Source organism: Ostrea edulis, chromosome 10 (genome assembly GCF_947568905.1).
Source record: "Ostrea edulis chromosome 10, xbOstEdul1.1, whole genome shotgun sequence".
NCBI classification, from domain to species: domain Eukaryota; kingdom Metazoa; phylum Mollusca; class Bivalvia; order Ostreida; family Ostreidae; genus Ostrea; species Ostrea edulis.
Window position 1 is genome coordinate 29,829,130 of NC_079173.1, and position 25,440 is coordinate 29,854,569.

The 25,440-nt window shown below is 36.1% G+C and overlaps 1 protein-coding gene across 3 annotated transcripts; it reads left to right on the top strand.

The window, feature by feature from the left end:
- On the top strand, positions 1-24,539 carry LOC125665733 (uncharacterized). 3 transcript variants are annotated; one of them, XM_048898534.2, is made up of 17 exons: positions 1-224; positions 6,097-6,149; positions 6,466-6,711; positions 9,283-9,348; positions 10,355-10,579; positions 12,717-12,947; positions 13,638-13,700; positions 15,513-15,584; positions 16,807-17,068; positions 17,526-18,394; positions 18,860-19,048; positions 19,432-19,674; positions 20,126-20,290; positions 20,629-21,041; positions 21,179-21,296; positions 24,116-24,195; positions 24,380-24,539. In XM_048898534.2, exons 2-17 carry the CDS (start codon positions 6,101-6,103, stop codon positions 24,416-24,418), a joined length of 3,330 nt encoding a protein of 1,109 aa, XP_048754491.2. In that variant the 5' UTR covers positions 1-224; positions 6,097-6,100; the 3' UTR covers positions 24,419-24,539. The 3 variants fall into 3 exon arrangements, with proteins under 3 accessions (XP_048754491.2, XP_048754494.2, XP_048754492.2); XM_048898537.2 differs by lacking the exon at positions 13,638-13,700; XM_048898535.2 differs by lacking the exon at positions 1-224 and having other exon boundaries at positions 5,516-6,149.
- Positions 24,540-25,440: the final 901 nt, after the last annotated feature.

Sequence of the window (25,440 nt, forward strand, 5' to 3'; positions counted from 1 at the left end):
AATCGGAAAAAAAATTCATCATACATGTACCAGAGTGGGCTAAACTAATCGTTATGAATGTTCAAATTGACGAGTTAATTACGCATAGCATTGCTCGGTATTTGTCAGCACTGTGTTCTATTAGACACGCTTGGATTCGACTCTCATCCCATCCTCCTACTACAACGACTTAAATCCTGACCAACGAGGGAGGATTGTAGTCAGACGGAGTAACTGCTCTCAAGGTGAGATTCTAGTTTTTTTTAAGTCTGGGTTTTGTTTATTGAGGAAGGAGACAGAATAATACATAACAATGAATAACATTGTTAATTTCACGAGGAAATTGTTTCTTAATTAAATCTTACTATTCATCAGCTGAATACCATAAAACCTGGTTCCTGACAGTGGCGGGAAATGTTTAACATTGTACCTATGGATTACGTCCATAATTTCGAAATTTTGATTTACCAAAATTACCGATGTAAAACGCCAAACATCATTTCATAATAAAATGATAATAAAAAAACTCCATAAACCCTCATCCACAGAAATTAAGAAATTAAAAACACTGTCAAGGTACTAAACTATCACACTGGTAATAACGATAATGATAATTAATTATAGTCCAAACCTAGTACCTTCATATTCGGATATTAATCGTCCCTCTTCCGATATGAATTTGACGAGACTGAATTTAGGAAAACTTAAGACATAATGTGAATTATGCAGCGCTATTCCACATTTACACCATGTCCTAGGCAAAAAGTCTGACTCGATTAAGTGCACTTTTATAATGACAATTTGAAAAGAAATATGCTAATAGGGTGAGGTCATCATACTTGAAAACTTTGATGATTTATACACCTGTCGGACGGGACACTGAAGGTAAATAACACACGCTGGATAGGTGTGGCTCGTTTCCTCGCACAAACTGACGATTTGACATTAACTCGTGTACAGGTCATTCAGTAGCGAGCTCCTTCGGTATTCCGTGAAGTTACGGTTCTCAAAACACTATAGAGTTTGGTAGACCATGGCTTTGTATTAGATATTCATTTCAATTTGTTTACATTTTATAATGCCCATTTTGAATATACGCTGACGCGACATTGTAACGTCATCACTCTGGAGGGTTTAACATACCTAATTTCATCTTATATTATGACTTCAACCACGTCATGAACAAAAATAACGTTTACGTCATAATGATGTCAGTTATCACACTATGCAAATAACGCCTCCACGACTATTCCGCGGAAACATTGCACTGACGAAAATGACATGCTTTCTTCTATGCCCATCATTACCTAAGCTAAAAAGGGTCTTGAAATAAAGGTAAACACAATCAAGTGAAAATTTGCAAAACCATACCCTAGATTCCCTACCTTTCTCTCATGTGAATTTGTTATTCAACGTCTTTTCTCGAAAACGTTAAACCGCGAGTTCTTTCCTTGGAAGGACAGAGATCTATTCACAGATTAATGATAAAGGTATAAATGCAAAATTTTGATTTCGCAAGAAACTTCTCGCAAGTCAACGCGAAAATTAATCACTCGTGAATGATAATGAGATACTCTCTTCTGAGAAGGGATTCACGTGTTGAAACTAATCTTGAATCATTTACCTTAAACTAAATGAATGAAAACCTTCAGATTATATTGACCTTTCGTACGTATTTGACAAAATATGCCACTGCTGATACTTAAATTGGACATGCTAGAAGCTGAAAATAGCGATGACTATGCAGAATGACAAACGAGAGGGGAGACTTTGTGGCAGTATATGTGCGTAGTGCGTTGTTATACTCTGATTAAGACAAATATCTGTGACTGATTTCTGGGAATCATATTTAGAATGAATTGAATCATAATGGTTTGTATTTTAAAGAATATATATATATATATATATCGGTAACAAATAAAAAAAGATACACGAAGATGTTTAGTAAAGCTTTAGCGCTTTCATTTCAAATCTTTGGAAGCTTTACATGTAGTAACATATATTATTATTATATATATATAACTTTCAGTCAACAAAGAAGACAGATGTATCTGGCAAACGACTGCCAAATCCCTGAAACAAACCCTTTAAGAAATCCCCTAACCTATGGTACAGATACAGTATGGTATTGAAATGTGTATATTTGATACAACTTTTATTGTAAAATAATATTGATACAGATTGGGTTTTGTGGATAGAAGAATTCGTTAAAAATGTCAAACAAGTGGCGAAAATTGGCCCTCGTGCACGGCTCCTGCATGATGGCGACAATATGCAGAACTGGTCCCAAACGCCCGTCGTACGTGTTCCGTAGAACGAGGGAAATGAATAATGAAATGCGACAACGATATGCATGTAAAAAATCATGATGCCTAGATTTTCTACAATCATTAATATTTTTCTTATTGTCATGCGTCAAGGGTTTTTATAGCTCGTGCTGTGGTTTTCCATTTATCTCAATAAACTTTAAATGAATTTATTCTGACATATTTTAGTGATTATAATCAGAAGAATATGTACACCAACCTTCAAGGTCTACATGTAGCGCTTTTGGATTGATGTTTTGTTGGGATAATGGGGCCTTGCTAGATTTTATTTTATAATGGAAGAAGGCGGAAACATGATCCTAAAACATGGATTGTGGCAAATAGAACTAACAAATAGGATATAAACAGAAGTGTATTTACTGTTTCAACTTGGCAATTCCACCCACAAGTGACATTAATATTGCAAACACTGGATTTCATCCAAAAGATAATAATTTTAAAAATTCCCAACACACTGCAACACTGCTGAAATATGTAAAAGGGAAAATAAATCAAGGTCATTATTGAATGTTCGAAAATAAATGTGGATCGACATGACAATCACGAGATGTCTAGGCAACATCCTTTAGGCAACATCCTTTACGATGTGTCGTAACCGTCTTTCCTGCTGTAAGATTCGTATCAGAAAGCTCCTCTAGTGGAACAACTTGTCGTTGTTTCCAGTATTTCAAATGGTTTCCGAGACCGATCTTAGAAACGAAGTTGTTATGCCAGAAACGAAAACAATTTATTCAATCTTTAACTTTATACTATGTGATGAAGAAATATCGGTATGATATGCAACGAAAACCACCTACTCAAAAAATGATTCAAAAGAAAATACCACCACTTGCAAAATATCGCATTTAATGCAATTTTGATGGTGTATCTATTTCTGTCCTGAATACTCACTCGCCGGCTCCTAACATCCCAAACCCTGTCTCTCAATGTCCCATCACCATAATGTAGAATTTATCTAACAATAAACACACCCTGGAAACATAAGAAACTCACACTGTCCAACTATCATAGAGCAGAATAATCTTGCTTCCCACCCAGAACCTCCCTCTCGAGACTTCGCACAGTTGTGAACGGTAAACAGGGAGTGCTTACTCCTCCCAGACACCTGATCCCATCGTTGGTGTGTTCAGGGATACGTGTTTGTCCTACTCTTAATTCTGCATTCTTTATGGAATATCAGATATTGATCACAGCTCGTTATCTTCACTTTTCACCAAATATTATAGACATTTTGTTTTACCAATATGGTATACCAGAAAGTGAGAAAACATACTAGATGTAATATCCGACCGACTCTTCGTGCGGCGTCAAACAGTACAGTGTCGTGAGAGCTCTTTATTCGAGGTTATTTACTCATACTGAGACGTCACCAGCTGTAGATGGCGTACCACAAATTTAGACCTATGTTTGGCACTAAGGGTCGTATCATTGAGAACTATTTAACATGCCAACGCCTGTCGTGACACAGTACGTCTGTTTTGAAGTCATATCGGACTTTCATTTTTAGATATTGAGCGTTTGGGAGAGGAACAATCACTACCTATATTTATGACTGGGGTTTTACGCGGTCGTGGCACGAGTGGGGCTCGGACGTACCATCCTGCGGTCACGAAGCGAACGCTCTAACCAAATGTCTGTCCCGAATCATAGCGAGTATACATCATAAATGCTTGATGATATAAGGTATCTAGATAATGAATAGTGATCAATCTCTTAAATGCTATAAAGAATACAAAATTGAGCGAGTAGGGCAAACATGGACTCCAGAAACATCAGAGGTGGGGTCAATCAAATGCCTGATTGGAGTAAGCGCCCGCTGTTGACTGGATACGCCCATTGTGAGCACCATCTCTATCTTTATTAGGTAAACGGAGTAATCCCTAGTCAAAATCAGTATGCAATGAATAACCTAACGAATAACTTGAAATACACAGACAGCATTTGGCCAATTGCAATTAAAATAATTATACCTGCAGAGAATTCGCGAAACGCTGTTTTTAAACGAGACAGTTGAAACCCCTGTAATAAACTTATTTGTTAGTAGCCTACATTTCTCAAAAAAAATTGATCATAGGCAGAACATGCTGATATAATGAGAGCACTTGTTTATTGAACTAATGGTTGGTTGGTTGTATATTGTTTAACGTTACTTTTGAGAATCTTTCATTCATAATAATAGTATCGAGATTGTCTAACTAACTAAGTATTTAGGGAGGAAGTGTTGAAAGCCAACGGTCAAAAGTAACATGTAACCAGTGTTAGTAACATTTAACCTGTGCCAATAACACACAGTTACTGCACAATAAACAGTGTGTAAATTATATGTATCGACATGTGCTTTGGTAGCATTAGAATGTGCACAGCTTGTACCACATGATCGCTTAAAACGATAAATGTACGCAAGTTTATTTCAAACTGTATCAAAAGGCTTGACGACATAGACAAATCTGTCATTATTGAATTACATGTACCTAGTTTGTGTTGTGTTGTTGATTAGTGAGTTAAATCAATTGATGACTTTGATATCAACTAATTGATATATAATCACAATGCATCAAGCGGTGGTCATTTTCGTAAAACTTTTTCTCTATTCTATAACATGTGAAATAAATACGACAGGCAAGATCATTTCAAGCAATTCTCCTTTGTATGAAAAGTGACATTGTACTGCTGAAATGGTTGAATTATGATTGATGAAAATACATGTAACAGATCCATTCATTATATAGCGTTCTATTTACACGCACTACCGGTAGTGCAATGTTTATAAAACTTCAATAATATGCATTTAGTTTTGTAAATACACACTAGTAACCGATTTCCACATATGAAGAGTCTTTTTGATGTCTTTGAAATAGACCTCCAATTGTGTCTTGTATCGTACTTTGGTTTCGTGTTAAAAAAAACTACAAAAAACGCACAATGCAAGCAGTTAAAATATCATTTTTAAAAAGACACAATCTGTCAAAAAGTTAGGCTGGGTCTTCATTCTTCATTTGGAAATTAAGTCCTCTATCGACCTGGAATCGATCACGTTTAACTGATTGAAAGCGATCAATAACGAGGGTGACAAGGAGGAACTAATTGCTTACGACAGACATTTCTGAGTTTAGTAATAGATTAGGTTTTAAAATGTACAGATTATTGTTATGGTACAATGTATAAGAATAGCACCATTGGTTTTGTCATTAAAAGGATTCGTGTCGTCAAAAGAAAATTATCATGCAGCCTTCTTTAAGCTTCTAAATATTTTCTCATTTTGTTTACATGCAAGGTATGTTAGATATACTTTTAATGGTGCAAGTATGTAAATTGTATCTTAGATTTACCTACTAGCCATCGTGTGTGTATATTTTATGTATGACTGAGGGTGTTGAATGTTTTATATATAAAGACAACCTCTACTTTAAACCCGTTTGTTTTTAAATATGAAAGCTGTTCGTCATCTCCGTGACCTTTTCTAGAATAGCCATTCAGACAATCCTTTCGCTGGGTAGGGATGATAAATAGCGTATAGAACTGATTTTTCTTATAATCCTTGGGCACCACTTTTCGTAGAAATTGAAAACCCAAAAAGTACGGATGAAGACTAGTATTAATTAAGGGTTTCTTTTCCAAGAATTTACAATATAATGTTGTGTGAACTTTGGTATATAATATAGTATTTAAGCGACGTCTGATGCACATTAAATTACCTACCAGTCTTAAGAATTTATACACTTGCGTATGTTGTATAAGGTCTGAGTGTAGTAGGACAATCAAGTCATTTTGATTTTTATTTTTTTTGCAGGACCATGAGAAGAATTTTATTTTTTATAAGTCTTGGGACGTTTCTCAGCAAAGGTAAGCTAATTTCACTCATTTAAACCAAAAAACAAAAAGAAAGAAAAAGGATAAAATTGAATTCGAATTTGGTCAAAAACATAGGTATAGAAAATATCGCCTATTACATGATATCGTTTGTTTTTAGAATTAGAAAATGAAATACAAAAGTTTTGAAATGGCTTAATCCTTTATACCAAGAGTTTTATATTAAAAAGCTTGTAATACAGATTAATTGAGCAGACATGGGGTACACGTTTCAACAAAACTACAGCGATTAAATAGCACTTACTCCCTTATTTGTTCGGTGCACGTGATGTAGATGAATTCATTTCAGGTCAAGGTGTAATTAAGGAGTGCTACGTCAGCAAAGACGGTGTGAACACTTACCAAGGAAACAAGTCCAACACGATTACGGGACGGACCTGTCAAAGATGGGACGTCACTGTCCCGCATACCCACACTCACGTGGATGACCCAGAGGCCGTGGAGAATTACTGTCGTGTACTTAATGACGTCAAGCCGTGGTGCTACACGCTGGATAAGAGTGTTCGATGGGAATACTGCGGAATCCCAGAATGTGGTATATATAAACTGTTTACGACTCATGTACAATATGCATTCACATTCATAGAATAATTAAGGAAGCATATGCTATATCGTCATAATGGCTGACTTCCTTTTAAAAATTGAACGAAAATATAAATATTGGCAATATTTAAGGCTGATCCATCCTCATGTGATGTCATAGGGTTTTTGCAAAATCTTTATCAAATTAAACTTTACGTATGATAAAAATTATCTTTCAGAGGAATTTATTCACTGCATAAAATAAAAAAAATTGGTAAAACTATTGATACTGAAAAACTATACTTTCCAAAGATAATCAATTATTTATTTTTAAAATATCAAGGACTCTGCTGATAATTCTTCTACTGCATCTCTATTATACAATTATGTCCCTAATATCCACCATCAATTTATACGTATTTATGAATTGGCATATTTCTTTTTTTACACTGTTGACTCGTTTAAACAAGTTTTTATCTATTTTTATTATTCTCTAAGGGCCTCCGTGGCCGAGTGGCTAGAGCATCGCGCTCAAAATCACACGGTCTCTCACCTCTGTCGGCGCGGGTTCGAATCCTGATCGCGCTGGTAAGTGAGAAAGTTTGCCAGTTTACTTTCGGAAGGTCGGTGGTCTCTTCCCAGGTACATTGTATCTGGGTTCTCTCTTCCACCAATAAAAACTGGGCGCCACCAGATAACTGAAAAATTGTTGAGTGTGGCGGAAAACATCAATCAATCAATCAATATTATTCTCTATAACGAAAATGTGTGACTTTCTGATGCTAACATATACTCCTATTTTTTGTATCTCTCACATCTTTAAAAGGGTGACAGCATATACATTTTCTATGGTTATTAATCAAAAACTAAATTGAGTGGAAATTAATAGTTTTTCCATTTTCAACCATTAATATTGATAAGTCACATGAGGATGGAGCTACCTTAATTGCTTAACCGAGACAGAGTAGCTCAGTAGGTTAGCATGTCGACTGTTGAACTGTACATCGCTGGTTCGAATCCACCAGGGTTATAATTTTTTTCACATTACATTCTACTAAATCTGCAGTTCTTTTTTTTTTTTTTTTACTAAACAAAGTCAATTCGAAAGTTTTCAATTTCAAAATATTGTTGTATATATCCTCCACTTTTCATCCACATTAAAATTTTCCGGTGTAGTACTCCTCCTTAATGAAAGTTACGTCCCGCGACGGTCATCTTGCGGTGGAATACTAACGCACCCCCTCCAATATACCAAATACCCGATCTTACTGATGAAATTTGCAAGTAACTTTCAAACCTCCTTACTAAGCTATGATTTTCGCATGATGCGGTCGGACACCTACATGTATAACTGCAAACGTAGGGGAATATTTTTTTTTTTTACCACAAAATAGCGGCCAAGGAACATAATTCTGGTTGCCTGTTCTAATATGTCTATTGAAATGGCAAAACATACAAAAAATTATGTATTATTCCTAGAACTACTACAATGGTGTATTTTGTTGTAGTACTTGGAACAATGCATTATATTTGTAAAAGGGGAAATGCCACACAGAGATGCATGAGCAGGCCGTTTCAAAACAGGACTGATTTTTGGAATTTTTGTTGGTATATTCTGGAAACCTGGTGACACAATTGATTAATGAGATTTGTCTTCCTCTCTACAACACTTTCACACAATTGTTCACAGTATTCCATTGAATTTCCTAAAAATCAAAACCGCGGAAGAGTATTTATAAAAATTACAAATTTTCAACCCAGATTCAGGTGTGCATTTCTTAGAAATTCCTGATGTTAAATGAAAAGAAAAGACGAGGTTGTATATTCAGGACATGATTATGATTTCATTTTCGGTTATCATGCATTATATTTCAACACTACTATAACATACCATTTTTATGTCCCTCATATATTTTAAATCTGATTTAATCTGCAGTTTATAATTTCTTTTTTAATTTCACTGATTGGTGATAATTATGAACTATAGAGGTATTTAGAACAGATGATTCTACAGTATGAAAACAGATCAGACCACACAAAGACATAAGACTTTTGCAATCTCTACCCAGAGTTATCGTTCCTTACACTCACATACTTTACCCAAAGTTATCGTTCCTTAACTCACATACTTTACCCAGAGCTATCGTTCCTTACACTCACATATACATGTGAGAGCAAGGAACGAAAACTCTGGGTAGAGATTGAGACTAGTTTTCGATATATACTAGTGTGATTGTATAAAGTTTAACGTACCTCCTTATAATTTTTCACTCATATGGAGGCGTCACCATTACCGGCGAAAGGCTGCAAAATTTAAGCCTATGCTCGGCTCTTATGGCCTTTGAGCAGGGAGGGATCTTTATTATGCCACACCTGCTGTGACACGGGACCTCGGTTTTTGCGGTCTCATCCGAAGGACCGACCCATTTAGTCGCCTATTCTAACCTGGATCCCCACGAGATCATATTTAGTATGAAGATAGGCGAATTGAACATTTACACTTTCATTATTACATGCCTTATGAATATATCACCTGCAACCTTTGTTATGTAACATGAACTAAATGATCGAACATTGTTTACAGAAAAGGAAAGCCCAGATACCACTTTGGAAGATCTGCCCAGTGTACCATCAACTGGCAATAGTGAAAGTGAGTCATTTATCAAATCATATTCACTTTTCAATGATACATATCCCCCAATATTGACTCAATGAATGAAATAATCTTTATTTTCTAATATGGAAATAATTATAAGAATTATTACAATTAAATCTCAAATGTTTCAATATGAAAGGATGAAGAAATTAATAAGCGATTTTGAATTTGGTTTATTTATTAAGCCAAAAATTGTTCAGTTTGATAAAATATAATGGTGGATGTTGAGGGGTTATGGACGTTGCAGTTCCCTATTTGTTGGGATATTTTTAACAATAAAGATACCCCCCCCCCCCTTGGGCGGAATAAGTACTAACTTGGGTCGCATCCCCCTTTGAACATTTTCTTGATCCGTTCTTGATGCTCTATAATACGCTCAAAATTGATCCGCCAAGTTTCAAGATAAGAGCTCTTCTGTGTAGGAGGTACATTTAGTGCTACTTTGAATGGTTAAGTTGAACAGGGTGAACCTACAGTCAGTGAGGAAAGAGACAAAATAAGGATGAAAAGGAACTTCTGTTTTTAAAATGTAAATGTAGGAAATATAGAATACTATCGAAAGAAATGGTTGCTCAAATGAAAACATAAAAACAATGGAGAAGTGATATGATACGTATTCCGTGTGTTAATTTACTTCCTGAGTGTTTATTTACTTCCTGAGTGTTTATTTACTTCCGGAATACTTATTTCTCACTTGGTTTGTGTATCAATCAAATACTTGGCTACTTGCGTATGAAACACTTTCTGTGTACATACATTGATGCAGCGATGGGCATTTGCCCCACTTCCCGCGTGAAAACAAATAATTTCAAGCCTTACTGTGTGCGAGAGTTCTCGAAAGGGAAATAACTTGGACGAATCTTGAAATGATTTACACAGTATACATGTAGATTACCCAGAATGATTTACAATATGCTTACAATATGTTTACTTATGATACAAATAAAACTACTAAACCAACTGCCCAGACTTTAACATATGCAGCTAATCAATCTTGCAGATATCGATTGTTATGAGAAAGGTCAGGCTTACTTGGGCAACATCTCCACCACATTTACTGGGCTCACTTGTCAGAAATGGAGTGCACAGATACCACATGAACACGACCATGCTAACGACATCAATGCGGAAATGAACTTCTGTAGAATCATTCAGGACGAGAGACCCTGGTGTTATACCACGGACCCAAACATCCGGTGGGAGTACTGCATGATTCCGGACTGCGGTAAGAGACCCGACTCAGAATACGTGCATTTTTATTTGTTAACCCACTAGTGGCAAAACTGTTTGTACTGCTATGTTAATCAATTGTATGCTGAAAGAAAATATCTCCTGAAATCAAAGGCAGTTATATAGGCAATTTGATAAATCTTATTAATTTAATACTTTGCATCAAGAGTGTGAGATTTGTATAATGCATGTACATAATTATATACAATAATTATACTGTAGATTCATAATTGTTCGCGAGGAATTTATTATTGCGTAATTTAGCGAGAACCATCATTCGCTAAATGAAAACCCTCGCTTTTATTTTCATAATGCTGAAGTATATATTTAAAAAATCTTAAATCACCAGCCCACTCGCTAATTCAAGTTCTCGCTAAATGATTTCTACGAATCAAGTCGCGGTATTAAGTACTCGCGAAAATAATAAATTTTGAGTATATACATGTAGTGGCATGCGGCCGCGATGAATGGGATGATTTCTATTAGAAAAAAACATTTCCACTATTTCTAATCATGTTCACATTACACCTCGATTACGACATTATTTATGGAATGCACATTTAGTACACACGCGTATGGATAATTTACATTAGATACACAAGCAAGATCCTTTTTATAAACTACCCTCTACCCTAGTATTAGTTGATGCATTTCGTGGAAGAGCATATTTACATCACGCATGGTTAATTATCCAACGCGTGAGGTTTCCCCGTTCGATTTTGCTAATTAAGAATGCGCAGGAATTTCCATATTCAAAGTTGTTTATTTACCATAACTTATTAACGTACCTCACAGAAAGAATGCATAAAACGACCTCATTATTTCATCGAAGGGTTATTTTTGAAACACAGATATTTTTCTTGCAATGTCGGTGTATACTTGAAAAACAAAATTATGGAATTGTTTAATGGACTTATTTTATCTAGAAAATGCTTAGCAAATTAGATAGATGTATGATGAAAAATGCAATGATAACTAAAAATTTGAAATTATTTTTGATATATACAGTTTTCTATGTAATTTGACAAAATATCCGGAATTATAATACGTATATCGCTCTATTTGATCATCTTCAAAAGTCAAGGGTTATTGATTTGTTACCTCGCACTGAGGTAACGAATCAATGACCCATGACTTGTATTGGATAGAAAGCAAATCCTTGTTCTTCCAAACTGTTTTCCCCGTGTGGATCCGGGTTAGAATATGTCCTCAGTATCCCTTACTTGTCGTAAGAGGTGACTAAATGGGGCGGTCCTTCGAATGAGACCGCTAAATCCGAGGTTTCGTGTCACAGCAGGTGTGGCACGATAAAGATCGCTCCCTGCTCAAAGCGCCGAGCATAGGCCTAAATTTTGCAGCTCTTCACCGGCAATGGTGACGTCTCCATATGAGTGAAATATTCTTGAGAGGGACGTTAAACAATATTCAATCAATCATTCATTCAAACCGTTTTGGTATGAATTCTGGTTATCATAAAAGCCGATATCAAAATTGTTTTATTGCAATTAATTCCTGGCTATGGACGCATGATTTTCAAATATGCAGTATGGATCAGACTGCACCATTATAATGGAACTAAAGTAGATATACATGAATCGCCAAATGAATGTCAACCATTTCACTTCATCAACAATTATATGATCTTGCGTGTATCATTTCAAAGTGGCGGATCAGAAGGGGGTGACAGGGAAACCACTATAGTTGAACATTTTGTTGCGAAAATGGTCATTTTTTTTGCCACTTTGGGACTGCAATTCCCTTCTTCTCGAGCGAAAACAAAAAACCCGTCGCGGTGGTGTAGAGGTAGAGCGTTTGCCCCGCATGAGGAAGGTCGGGGCTCGAATCCCAGCCCCAACAGACATAAGTCGTTAAAATAAATAGGTAGTGACAGTTCCATCGCCAAACGCTCGGTATCAGGTGTGAATATCACGGGTCCTCGGAGATGGCCTTAAACATTGATGTCCCGTGTCACAGTAGGTGTGACACACTAAAGACCCATGCAGCTCAATGGTCATAAGCGCCAAGCATAGGCCTAAATATTTCAAACCTTTCCGGATCCGCCATTGATTTCCTAAAGTGAGGTTGTTCGAACTACGTGTAATGTCTCTTTCTAAAACATGTTTTATTTACAGAATCAGTTCGGGTTCTTCAAGAACTTACTTCCGAATTCGCACGCAAGATCCCCGTCACATCCAAAAGCATCTCCACGAAAGAAACGTTAAGTGAACAAACAGCAGAGTCCGACAAACCGGAAGCCACGGCACCGGGAGCCACGGCACCGGAACAAGGATTGTCAGATCACTCAGACACCACCACACTATCGAACGACTCCAATATGCGAAATGCTTCTACTATTCAAGACAGTGAGTATTAAATAATTTTTCTTAAAAAATTATAAAATTCCAAAGTAATATCAGCAAAATACAAAATAAAATAAAGTCAGACTCCAATTAAAATAATACTAAACCGAAAAAAAAAACCCACTTAATTTCCATTTTAACAGCATGTTTATTTACAGATCTAAAATATTAATACATAGTCCTACATCTAACAATGTCCCATCAATAAGAAAAAATAATGATATTCGGACAAGTGAAAGTGAAATCAACAAATGTTTTTATGATACACCTGACCATAAATGGAAGTGCTCTTATTATAGAATATATAACTGGGGCATATGTTTACAATCAAACATGTTGAAATATTTTCTCCAGCAGCATGTAAGCCACCGAATGGTATATTTCTATACAAATTCATCTATTTTAGTTTGAAGATTCCATTCCATTCATGTTTAGTCTCATTTATAATGCTATGTTAAAAAAATCACCAAACGCATAAAAACAAACTTTTTCTTGCTATGTATTACCCCCCCCCCCCCCTTCTAAAAAAAATGGAAAAGAACGAATCACCAAAGACCTAAAATCAGACATTCACCTACCCTTCAACTCGGTTATGAGATTCAACAATCAACATAAAGGAGAATTAGACTCCAGATTTTAAAGTTTCGCAACAATCATGATTATTATTATTCAAGATATTCTATTAATTGTCAGAAATAACAACGTCAGGCCCAGGTGCTCTCTTTGTCAAGGACACTGAAGTGAAAGTGAAACCAGGTACCGTGTCCACGTGTTGTTTGTCCGCCAAGCTAAACGTTCTGTCGTCATTTTTGTTTTTTGTGTGTTTTGTTTTTGTCCGAGAGAGTATGTGATGGATAGGTTGACAATTTTACCTTGTTCGCCTATTTACTGGATCTGTATGTCTTTCACTGCTTTCCCTGTGTGGTTGTTATGTTGTATGTATGCATAATTTGATTGCTTTAAACATATCCATATTAAACATATAAACAAATGGGATGATTTCAGCTTCTCCATCGTCAACTTCCCATATTTATGCAGCAATATTCCATTATAACCTGCGTATGGTGTTTATATCTCTTAACTGATTCGATACGCAAGAGCTTGTTCTGCGTATGGTCAGTTTTTAAATCGAGGCAAGCTACTGAAAAACAAGTTGATGGTACAGGGATTTCAACAGTCTCGTTTAAAGTCAGCATTACGCAAATTCTATGATCGTTATAACGATCTAGTTTGCCGATACAACCTATCATTGCGTCAAATGCTGTCTGACGTGTTTCATACCAATTGTTAGTCCGTTCTTGGCACACTGATTTTGACTACAGATAACTCCGTTTACCTGATCAAGACATAGGGATCACGACTGTTGTGAGCTGTCGACAGGGGATGCTTACTCCTCCTAGGCACCTGATCCCACCTCTGGTGTGTCCAGGGTTCCGTGTTTGCCCAAATCTCTATTTTGTATTGCACACTGATTTTGACTACGGATAACTCCGTTTACCTGATCGAGACATAGGGATCACGACTGTTGTGGGCGGTCGACAGGGGGATGCTTACTCCTCCTAGGCACCTGATCCCACCCCTGGTGTGTCCAGGGTTCCGTGTTTGCTAAAATCTCTATTTTGTATTGCTTATAGGAGTTATGAGATTGATCACTGTTTGTTATCTTCACTTTTATAAGATTTATGAGATTGATCACTGTTCGTTATCTTCACCATTGTAGGAGTTATGAGATTGATCACTGTTCGTTATCTTTACCTTTATAGCAGTTATGAGATTGATCACTGTTCGTTTTCTTCTCCTATAGGAGTCATGAATTTGATCACTGTTTCACCTTTATGGGAGTTATGAGATTGGTCACTGTTCGTTATCTTCACCTTTCCCTGTACATTTATACTATTAAGTGTAATTCATTAATCCCAGAATGCGGATCTAAAACGATTATTCTCTCGTTTGTTGCATTTTCGAAAAGCAAACGAGGTCATTCTCTGTCATTTTGGGATCTGAATTCTTTCTTCATTTCAGCGTAAATGATTCTGCTTTGGGTCACAACCCCCTTAGAATTTTTTTTGAATTTTTGGATCGGCCATTAAAAGCGTGATGCAGGCGCTGAAGCAGCACTTTTAATTTCTTTTCAGATAAAAATTCTGGTCCGTTAAACTTGCGTTTGACATTAAGAGAGAGAGAGAGAGAGAGAGAGAGAGAGAGAGAGAGAGAGAGAGAGACGCGGTACATAGCCAAGATCAACGAGGACATATCTCACGAGAATTAGTCATTTTACTATTGATCAATGGGAATCTAAAATTTGAAATAACCTGGATGTTTGATTAAAGAAGTAGTAGAGATCTATGTTAATAAAAACCGTAATTCTGCATGTCTGTTCAATGTCAGCAAACTTTTTATATTGGTACTGCAAATGATCTGTTTAGAAGATTCTCTGGTCAGTAATGGGAAAGTCGAATTTGCTATGCACAAATAATCTAAATTTCATAAATAACTTACTGTCACCTATAAATAAATGTGTTGATATGAATTGTCAATCAACTGAATGAGGAATTTTACTTTGAACAGCTGCTGCGAGGTCCCTAGTTAAATCCCTTTCTATAACCATGGCAGATCCTGTGCAAACAGCAGATACAGATCGTAAGTGTTGGTTGTTTTTTTTTTTTTAAATCCATGTCTATTGATTTTACTATTATGATGCTTGCATTTAAGAAGGAGCAACACATTATCACAATTTTCAAATGGAAGTACTGTACTCCATTTTTACCAAAACAAACTTTCTTTTTATATCTCATCAGTTCATTGGATTAAATAGTAGATCACATGATCAACTTCTTAAATGGACAACACTTTCTTTCTAGACGATTGTACCCTAAACTTACAATTTTATTTTGCCACATCAGACAAAGCTTTGACACAAACATACTCTATAGTATTAAGTTATGATAATGCTGATGCATGTAATATACAACTTTGATAAAGTTAATAATTTCATATAACATCGGAGTTTTCCTTCACCCAACACCCGCGGTATTGGAAGTGAAAAACAAGTGCCATTAACTTAGAAAACGATATAGACCCCTCACTCCTACGGCGTTAAGCGTCAATAAGTCAATTCTCTGGCACGTTAACTTCATCTACGGCTGGTGACTTCCCTATTTATATAAAAATCAGGAATAAGACGTTTAACAACATGCATATACACAAACGCCTGAGTGACTCAGCAGTTATGAAAAATTTACGATATAAAATTTCTTTTTCAGGTGTTTAGCCTTTGATGAATTAGACCAATAAATTAATAAATTTTCTTCACGTGTAATGAAAAGCAATGTCCTTTTTTTTTTTTTACCTCCCATTCTAGAATCTGTCGATCATACAGTGGGGTAAAATTTATTGTATGCGTGCCGCTCAAGGTGAGCCAAAACGAGGTTTCTTTATTGTGTATTTAGGTCCTGCGACATTCACTACCTAATTTAAAAATATGCAGCTTATCACGTGACATACCTTCTATTATTCAGCAAAAAAGCGTTCATGCGCAGACAGAGGATTGCCACTTAAAAGCCATTTTGTGTATTTGTATACAACGATTATTTTTTCTAACAAGTATAGTTAAGCATCACAAAATATTTGTGGTAATTATAGCATTACTACATTTCATTAGAATTACAATGTTACAAACAAAAGTATTATGAAGCACAGGATGAAGCTATGCCATTCAGTAAACAGGACGACGACTCATCGGTTGGTCACTTTACCAGACCTTTCAGTCGACTGAATGGTACACTTTCATCCGGTGAAGAATATTCAAACATTTTGTTGTTCAGCAATACGCCCCATGTCTATCTGATTGTTCTTTTTACAGTAAACCCGGATGTATCAATTCAAAGAGAGCTCTACACTAGTGATTTAAACCAAAAAATCTCTATTCAATGTTTTGTATCGCCAAACCAGGATCTCTACATTCACTGGTATAAAGACGGCGTGTTCTTGGAGGACATTGGTCTAGACATCAGAACCGGGTCCATTTTGATTCTCAAAGACGTTCAGGAGGAGGATAGCGGGGTATACACCTGTGAAGCTGGTAACAGTAGAGCTACAACCACCGTTCTCATAGGAAAAGGCAGGTCACTTTAATTTCATACAAAAAGGGGCGGGCCATTAGTTGTCTACTACGACGTAAAAACTGTTTAATTCTGATCCGTGATTAAAATGCTGGAATGTGTAAGAAAAATAAATATGAGAGTGAAAAGGGCAACCTTCAATCGAATTGTAGGAAAATTATGTAAATTTTCCCCGATTTTAATTATTTATTTCCATACAATAACGTTTCTGCTATTGTTTCTATACAAATAAGAGGGATTTTAATGTCAAAATTACAACAAAAAGTTGCAGGATGTATGAATTTTAATATGTCAGTGGTGATTTTTATGTACTGTAAAGCTGTTTCAGTCATTTTGATAACAATCGTTAATTATAACGCTGGCAGCTAATGACCCTTTCAATTTGAGTTCGTGTTAAATCCGATGTAATTCAAAACTTTCAGTTTCAATCTTTCACGATTTTGTTCTGTTTTACAGCAAGACAAGACAAAGCACGATATATACTTGAAAAAACAGTCCTCACGGATACAACAACGATAGGTTACCGCACATCGTTTTCATCAGGCGTGACTACTTCTACTGAAACACCCAACCCCGAAATCACAGATAATATCCCAAACACTACCAATAGTCCAGTATCGAGATATGTTGATGCCACACCAAACTCTATCAATCCTATTGAAGATTCCGTCACTCCCTCAATAACCGCACCTCAGATTGTTCAGACCACTACTCAACAGCCGGCCACGACAACGGCCAGCGCCATCATTCAGACTACATCTCAACAGCCGGCCACAACAACGACCAGCGCCATCATTCAGACTACGTCTCTATATACGATGAATAACACAGACTTCCCTCAGCCAGATCGATTGCAAGATGAGTTATATACAACAACCATTAAATCGGTTATTTCTACTCAGTCCAATAACCAACAGAAACCAATTATAGATTTCACGACATCTCAACCCAAAAAATCAACCACCCACGACAACGACAGGTTTTTACCTTCTCCGTCTGGCGAATTGTCTTACAACATACAAACAGAACGCGGTCAAAGTGCCATCAAAGTACCACAGAGAGAAGAAACGAAACGTCCTTTAGTTGTACTGTCGAAAACAGAGGATCACGTGTCACCTAATGTAAACTACAACGTCCAAGATCGGAAACCGGAATCATTCCGAGTTACCGTTCCTGTTAGAACATTAACTACTTCACCGAAAGTGAGAACTCTCCAAGTGGCACGTGCCATTTCTCAGCAATACGAAAACGTCAATCCACCCAACACAAAGTTTAGCTTGCAGTTAGAAGAGAATCGGCGGAAGTCGGATGGATATCAACATGGATCAGGTTACATTCAAATGCTCAAATTATCTAAATACTAAATGTTCTCTCAACAATCAGGTTGTTCCAACTGTTAATCTTTCATAGTGCCTATATTCATTACGTCTTTTATTTTTGTTTGATACCCAGTTTCTATTTAGTATTTCATGAATTGGTATTCACCGAAATTGTACAAAAATAGTACCGATACTATCATAATTTGCTGAAGACTGCAGTTGCTGATAATTACAGATAGTTACTGATATTGTCAGAGAAGTACTGTGCGTTTTCCTATGAATTCTGGTATTTACTGATAAATACTGATGACGGTGCTAAGAACTGAAGATACCAGAAAATATGAATATGTCTTTTCGAACATTTCGAGAATCCCAGCAAATTACGATCGTACAAATATACTATTATTATTTTCATCCAGTAGTGTTGGCTATAATCGCTTTCACAATTCATGCATCAACAAACACACTGTTGTAGGAGACTGTCGGACTAAATGTGATGGTGAAAGAAGCTGTTATGTGGATTACAATTGCACCCACTACCAACACTGTTTTGAACAAGATAGTCTTCATTGTGCGTGTGCATTGATGACTTGTGCCGTGGGTACCTTCTGGAACTCAGCGATTCATAACTGTGACGCTGTTAGCAATGTCAATTGTGACAAAGGTATGTCGTCTGCATTACTGTTACATCGACTTACATATGATCCCATTCCTCTCTTAAAAATAATTGATATCTTCACCATGCTTTGCGCCGATTACTGCTTTCTGTCCACCTCCATTGCAGATTAGTACGTGAAGGCACATATTGGGTTCACGTGCAGATACATATTTTCCCCACGGGGGTTCCATCTCATGTATTTGTTTTACCAAGGGGACTAACCTGTCCTGGGGATTTTTGCAGCTGAAAGTGCATAGATGTATTTAATTTTACCAATATCAGTATCCGGATATCTGTGTCCCCGTGTCCTCAGCTAGGATTTGTTAAACAAATCTCAATTTTCAGACGGACACTATATAAATTCAGATGTTGCTACAATCAATTTTCAGATCTATGTAAACGACAAAGTCGTGGGTCAACGTACTCCAGTGGATTCAATTGTAGAAGTTACTATCAGTGCAATGAGATGGGCCGCTCGGTGGCGATGTGTTGTACAAATAAGCATTCTTACAACCCGGATAAAGGGAGGTGTGTGTATGACGAGTCATGCGATATTGACTGTACCTCAAGGACTCCCACGGAACGCCAGAAAGATCTCAGGGTCAATCTGCAAGTAACGGAAACGTACGACTGTAAGTACCATCAGTATATTACATACCAACCTAGAACAAGTCCACCCTAGTGTTTAGTGGTTGATTGTATATTGTTTAACATCCCACTGGCGAATATATCACTCATATGGAGACGTCATCATATTGCCGGTGAAGGGTTGCAAAATTTAGGCCTATACTCGGCTCTCACGGCCTTTGACCAGGGATGAATCTTTATCGTGCCACACCTGCTGTGATACGGAGCCTCGGTTTTTGCGGTCTCATCCTAAGGACCGCCCCATTTAGTCGCCTCTTACGACAAGTAAGGGGTATTGGTGACCTATTCTAACCTTGATCCCCACGGGCTAACAAGAAACAATTCAATATTACTAGATCAGACACAGAAACGCTTACACCTATGTCAATAGTACTAGACATTAACCATAGAGATTAGTTTTTGCTATGTTAAGTTTCTGTTTTCATTTCGTTTCAGTATGCTATTTACGACCGGTGAAGGACCGACCTACCAAATATTTCAATGATGTGTTTAAGGTAGAGCAAGATTGTCCCCCCGGCACTGTATTTATGGCTGATATTTGTGTGTGTGGTTTATCGCTGAAGATTTCACGGAATATTCCTGTCACTTTATACTCTAATGGTGAGCATCAGAAAGTATTTGATGGCATTACTAACTACCACGCTATGATATGCGTTTTCTGGAAACAAGTACATTCAATTTCGCAAGATACCAAAGTTTGTAAAAGACGTAAAAGACTTTTTTCAAAATGTTTTACTTATATTTATAAAACTTACATATTTTCAAATAGTAAATCATGCCAACATACACATAAAGTTTATATATATTTTAACATAGTTCCGTAACATATTTGTCAAATCTTTCTAAGAAAACTGTAGGATTTAATAGAATTATTTTTTTTACTTCATTTACGAACCGTACCTGCCACAAATTTATATGGATGTACCTATATTAAATAGTTTGTGACGGTAACATTGCGGTGGATTTCTCTGGACGAAAAGTCATCAATGATGCGCAACGACCGGCTCATCTACAGTCCACGGACGTTCGTATCATTTCCTCTGGTAAAGCAGGTCTGAATTATGGTCTTTTCAACGGACGGACATCTCAGATCTTTTCTGAACGTTTTTTCGCCGTTACGTTTCGTCGTCTGCTGATTCGGATGCGCTTTTACAGTGATGGTAGTGGTGGACCAGAACATCAGATTCTGATATCAAACTGTGATTCCATGGCCAAACCATGGAACATTCCCGAGTTAGGGCCTAGTCAAAAGCCGTCCCTAGCCATTATTCTATCTAGGACTGCAGGGACTTTAACCTTTTTAGGATATAGTGCTTACTCCACTCCAGCAATCATTCGTTTGCCTTACTCGGTAAGAGAGAGAATGCTTTCATTACCGTACCATTCGACTTTTCTAAATATAAACTTTTGTAGCAAACTTCACAATGCTGATTCGTTGCATCTGCAGTATCGTGATTATGAAATTGATGATTATTTTCGTCTCTTTAGAAAACGAGCTGGAATAATGTGGAGTTGATATTCGATGGAAGGACGTTTGAAGCCCGGGTCGGGACGGTGGGAAAAGGCGGCACTTTGTCAGAGTTCAAAGATTCTAAACCATTGTCAGGTAAGCGATTTTGCAGTTCTTCAGAAATGAGAAGTGAGGGAGGAGGTGGGCAAACAAATGAAAAGAAAAGAGGTAAAGGATAATAAAATAATGAAAGGAAAAGATACAACATATTAGGTTCGCAAATTTTCAAAACCCTAAATCGTTTATATGTTTGATGGGCCTGGGGGTGATGTTGGGTTTGCGGTTTTAAGCATGTAAATCTACTGTAAATTTATTGCCAATACGTTCATTTCTTAAATCGTTGGGGAGAGGGGCGCTCGTCCTTAAATACATGTTGCGATACTTGTATTCTTCCCATTCACTAATACTATAAAATAATGGGGGAGGGGAACGTCACCCAAGATGTCTTTATTTGCATGCATTTATGAACATAAAGAAAATAAACGTTGTCAAATGTGGGTGGAACAGACACCCCCCCCCCCCCCCCCCATTGATTCTACATGTGTGGTTCTTCATCATGGACAAATAAGGTATGTCATTCTCTCAGATCCGAAAAAAATTGTTCCCACCTCTCTCTTCATTTGCTAAGAATGACAACTCTGGCTTGATGTCATTTTCATTATCAGTGTAAATACATAGATTATCTTCATTTGAATAGACTGTAATTAATTGATGAATTTAATTGGCAAGACCAGTACATCTACATATTAGAACCTACGAACTTATGGTATTATGAAGTTCATAATTATAGTTTATAGTATGAGGCTGCAACGTTAACGTGCAAAAATATTAGAAGCCATTCATACAATTTTATTGATATGTCATTAACAATTTATTCTCAATCCAAAAATAACTTAATCGACCCCATTCCTATCACGAGCTATATTTCGTGGCGAAAGAATTTCTCTAATGTGAGACTATTTTCAGATAAAAGAACAAACTATCAAACTGTCTACACAGGTTTAGGTGGACTCTACACATTGACAAACGCATAATAGTGTTTCATATTAAATATCATCAATCGATTTGTATTACTACATGTAAGGTTTTATGAGAGAATAATCTGATTGGTTTATTCAGTCATGTGACTGGAGAGGATAAGTATCGTAATACCATGGAATGAAATTCGTTTCCCATTCCCCCGAAACCTCACTAGGATTTTCCTTCTAACAACATTTTGATATCACAGAGAAATGTCAAGAGATTAAAACAAATTATTTCAAAATTCAAAATTCTGTTCCAAATGGAAAATTTGAAAACAAACATGTATTCAGCATCATAAACAATTCATTTCATATATTTTAGGGCATATCAAGTTTTATTCACCGTCGGAAAATCATATCATCCTTTGCATTGCCTTCGGGGGATATAATTCGTTTGTGTTTGAATAAAATTTGATATGCCCCTCACTGTCATGTAATAAATGTATAATGTTGGATCAGAAAATAATAACTCTGACATTTCGACAAATTTATGCGTCTTCAGATAGACATACCTTTCTTACATTTCAACTTTCTTCTAGTCAAAACTGTTCTGCCTTACTAAGTTTGAAATGATAACTGCAATCAAATGAAAGGGGCATGGAGACGATGCGAGCTGAAAATTTTCAAATTTTATTTTTAATGCCTAAAATGTTTAACTAAGGTACATGTATTTTTATTGATCAACAAAAATTTGAATGTTGGTTGTCAAGGTATATGGGAGATACAGAGCTCACAATTATTTGTTCTGTAAACAAGGCTAATGCCATGTTTTATTTACATGGGTTAAACATACTAGCAAAAGTTTTGTTGAAAGAAGATTTTTTCGATTTACAAGTTACTTCTGAACACAGTTAAATAGTTTCTCGTGTTTGACACATCTCATTTTGTTTTAAACATGCTAATTTCTATAAAGCAATCTATATGTAAACAAAAATATGGCACGAGCCTTGTTTACTTAACAAAGAATTATGAGTGCTGTATCTCACTGATAACTCAACAACTGGTACTCAAATTTTATTTGATCATTAAAAATACTTTAGTTAAGCATTTGTAAAAAATAAAAAATAAAAAAAATAAAAATGGAAACTTTTCAGCTCAAATCGTGTCCACACCCCTTTAAAATCAGATCCTAAGATATGCTTACAATCGCTACAATAAGCAGAGTATACGGCGCGGATCTAAGAAGTCCGATTCTAATTAGATTGATAATACCTGCTCCAAAATACATGCCTGAGATTTGTCGCAATTAGTGTTCAATTTTCAGCTCTCATCTTCTCAATGTTCAGTAATTATGAGAATAGGACCTTGTTTTGTGTATTCAAGATATTTAAAGACAAATAACAACATTCTGTATCTCCAATGCAGTGATAACTGAGAATTTGAAAATGTTTTATTTCATTTGTCAAAATTTTATTTCAATTGGAATTTTACGCGAATTTTAAGATTTGTTTTACAACCAAATATTAAAGTTAAGTAGCAGCATACACAAGAACCACCAGAGGGCGGTTTACTACCGGAAAGATCATTTTACGATATCATTATAAAACATTTTATAAGATATTCTCATATACAGTATCAAGATTTTAACCTTGGTTTGGATTATGGTCCTTGCACCAGTAATGTTACTTTACTTTATTTTACGAAATGGGCAGATAATTATACTTTTTTTTTTTACAATGATATACATAATAATATAAAAAAAATGTTAGAAATATTTCATTATTCTCTTTTTGCATAGGTGGTACATGTATATAAAATTGTATGCATTTCAGGACGTGTCCCCACGTGACTACAAATTATCAATAGTAATCATTGGCAGGTAGGGACACCAGAAATGCCTTATATTGACTGGACTGCAACACTGTATACATACGTACTTTTATGTAATTTTAGGGAGAATAGCAGTATCCATTCAGCCCCTGCGGATAGGAAAGTGTTCTAAACATGATGCGTTTTATGGCTACTTTGATATTGTAAGTATCACTGTAAAACAATATTTACATTCCATTAAGAAACCAAGATGCTTTAAATTTCAACACCAAAAGTAAGCTTTGAGATATAAATTATATATAAGTTTTAATACATTTGCATGGATTGGATATTATTCCAACATACTGTAGATAACTTGTACGTGATTGTATTCTGTTTATATTTCAGATCAAGATGTACAACAATTGTATCCCGAGTGATTCCTGAATTCCAATGTTTTCATCTTATCATTTTCATCAGTCACCTATTTATTCTGTCATCAGCATCATTCTTAAATTGTTGTAAATAAAATGATATGTTTTTGTATAAGTAAATATTTTGAAAATTCGTCCATTGTTTTCATTGAAAACATACACAAGCAGTATTACAGTGCCATTAATCGATTCCATCTTCCTTTTATGTTCGTATGGTTTTTTTTATTGTGTCGTATAATTTAATTAACCGATAAGGATATAGGGTTCACGGTGGGCGTGACCGGTCGACAGGAGATGCTTACTCCTCTAAGGCACCTGATCCCATCTCTCTTGTGTCTAGGGACCGTTTTTGCCTTACCCTTGGTTTTGTAGTCATCATAGGGATTACGAGATTGATCACTGTTCGTTATATTTTCTTTCTAAATAAAGTGAGTGTTCATTGGAGTGATGGTACGAATTAAGATAACAGTTGTGATAAAACCACAAAGTATGTGCCGGTTGCATTTTATCTTTGTAGTCATCATACATGTATATTTAATTGATCTCGGGAAGAATTACACCATTGATCTCGGGCACATTTGCGTTTTTCAATGATTGAATATTAATTATTAACGACCTTCAGTTGTCGTGTCGTGTGTAAGTTTGGACGCCTGTTAGGTGGAGAATGTGTCAAACGTGTGTGGTTTCATTACAAAAATATATGAATAACCATGCCTCTGGAAGATGTTAAAGATATTATCAATATATGTATTAAAATCATATAAAAGGTATCCGAAGGTTAAGTCAAACGAGATATGCACTAGATTAACTTACCCAGGATCAATTGTGGATTATTTATGATTTTTCACTTTAATAGACAAACACTTGCACGACTGTGTGCCTGATTAGTATAAAAATACCAGTATTAAGTCCATATTGATCTGAATTTACAAGTTATTCATCGACATTCTCTATTATAAAACTTAAAGGCATCGGAAGGTGGGGGACTAAGCTCTTGTATGGTTTTCCACATGTTCCCATATTGGACATTTTTCA

Bases quoted from the DNA above. Each gene is read 5' to 3' on its own strand.
- LOC125665733 (XM_048898534.2), top strand. From the start codon at position 6,101: ATGAGAAGAATTTTATTTTTTATAAGTCTTGGGACGTTTCTCAGCAAA. The intron at 19,675-20,125 runs GTAAGTACCATC...ATTTCGTTTCAG, and splicing joins AGTAACGGAAACGTACGACT to TATGCTATTTACGACCGGTG. The intron at 21,297-24,115 runs GTAAGCGATTTT...ATGTAATTTTAG, and splicing joins AGATTCTAAACCATTGTCAG to GGAGAATAGCAGTATCCATT.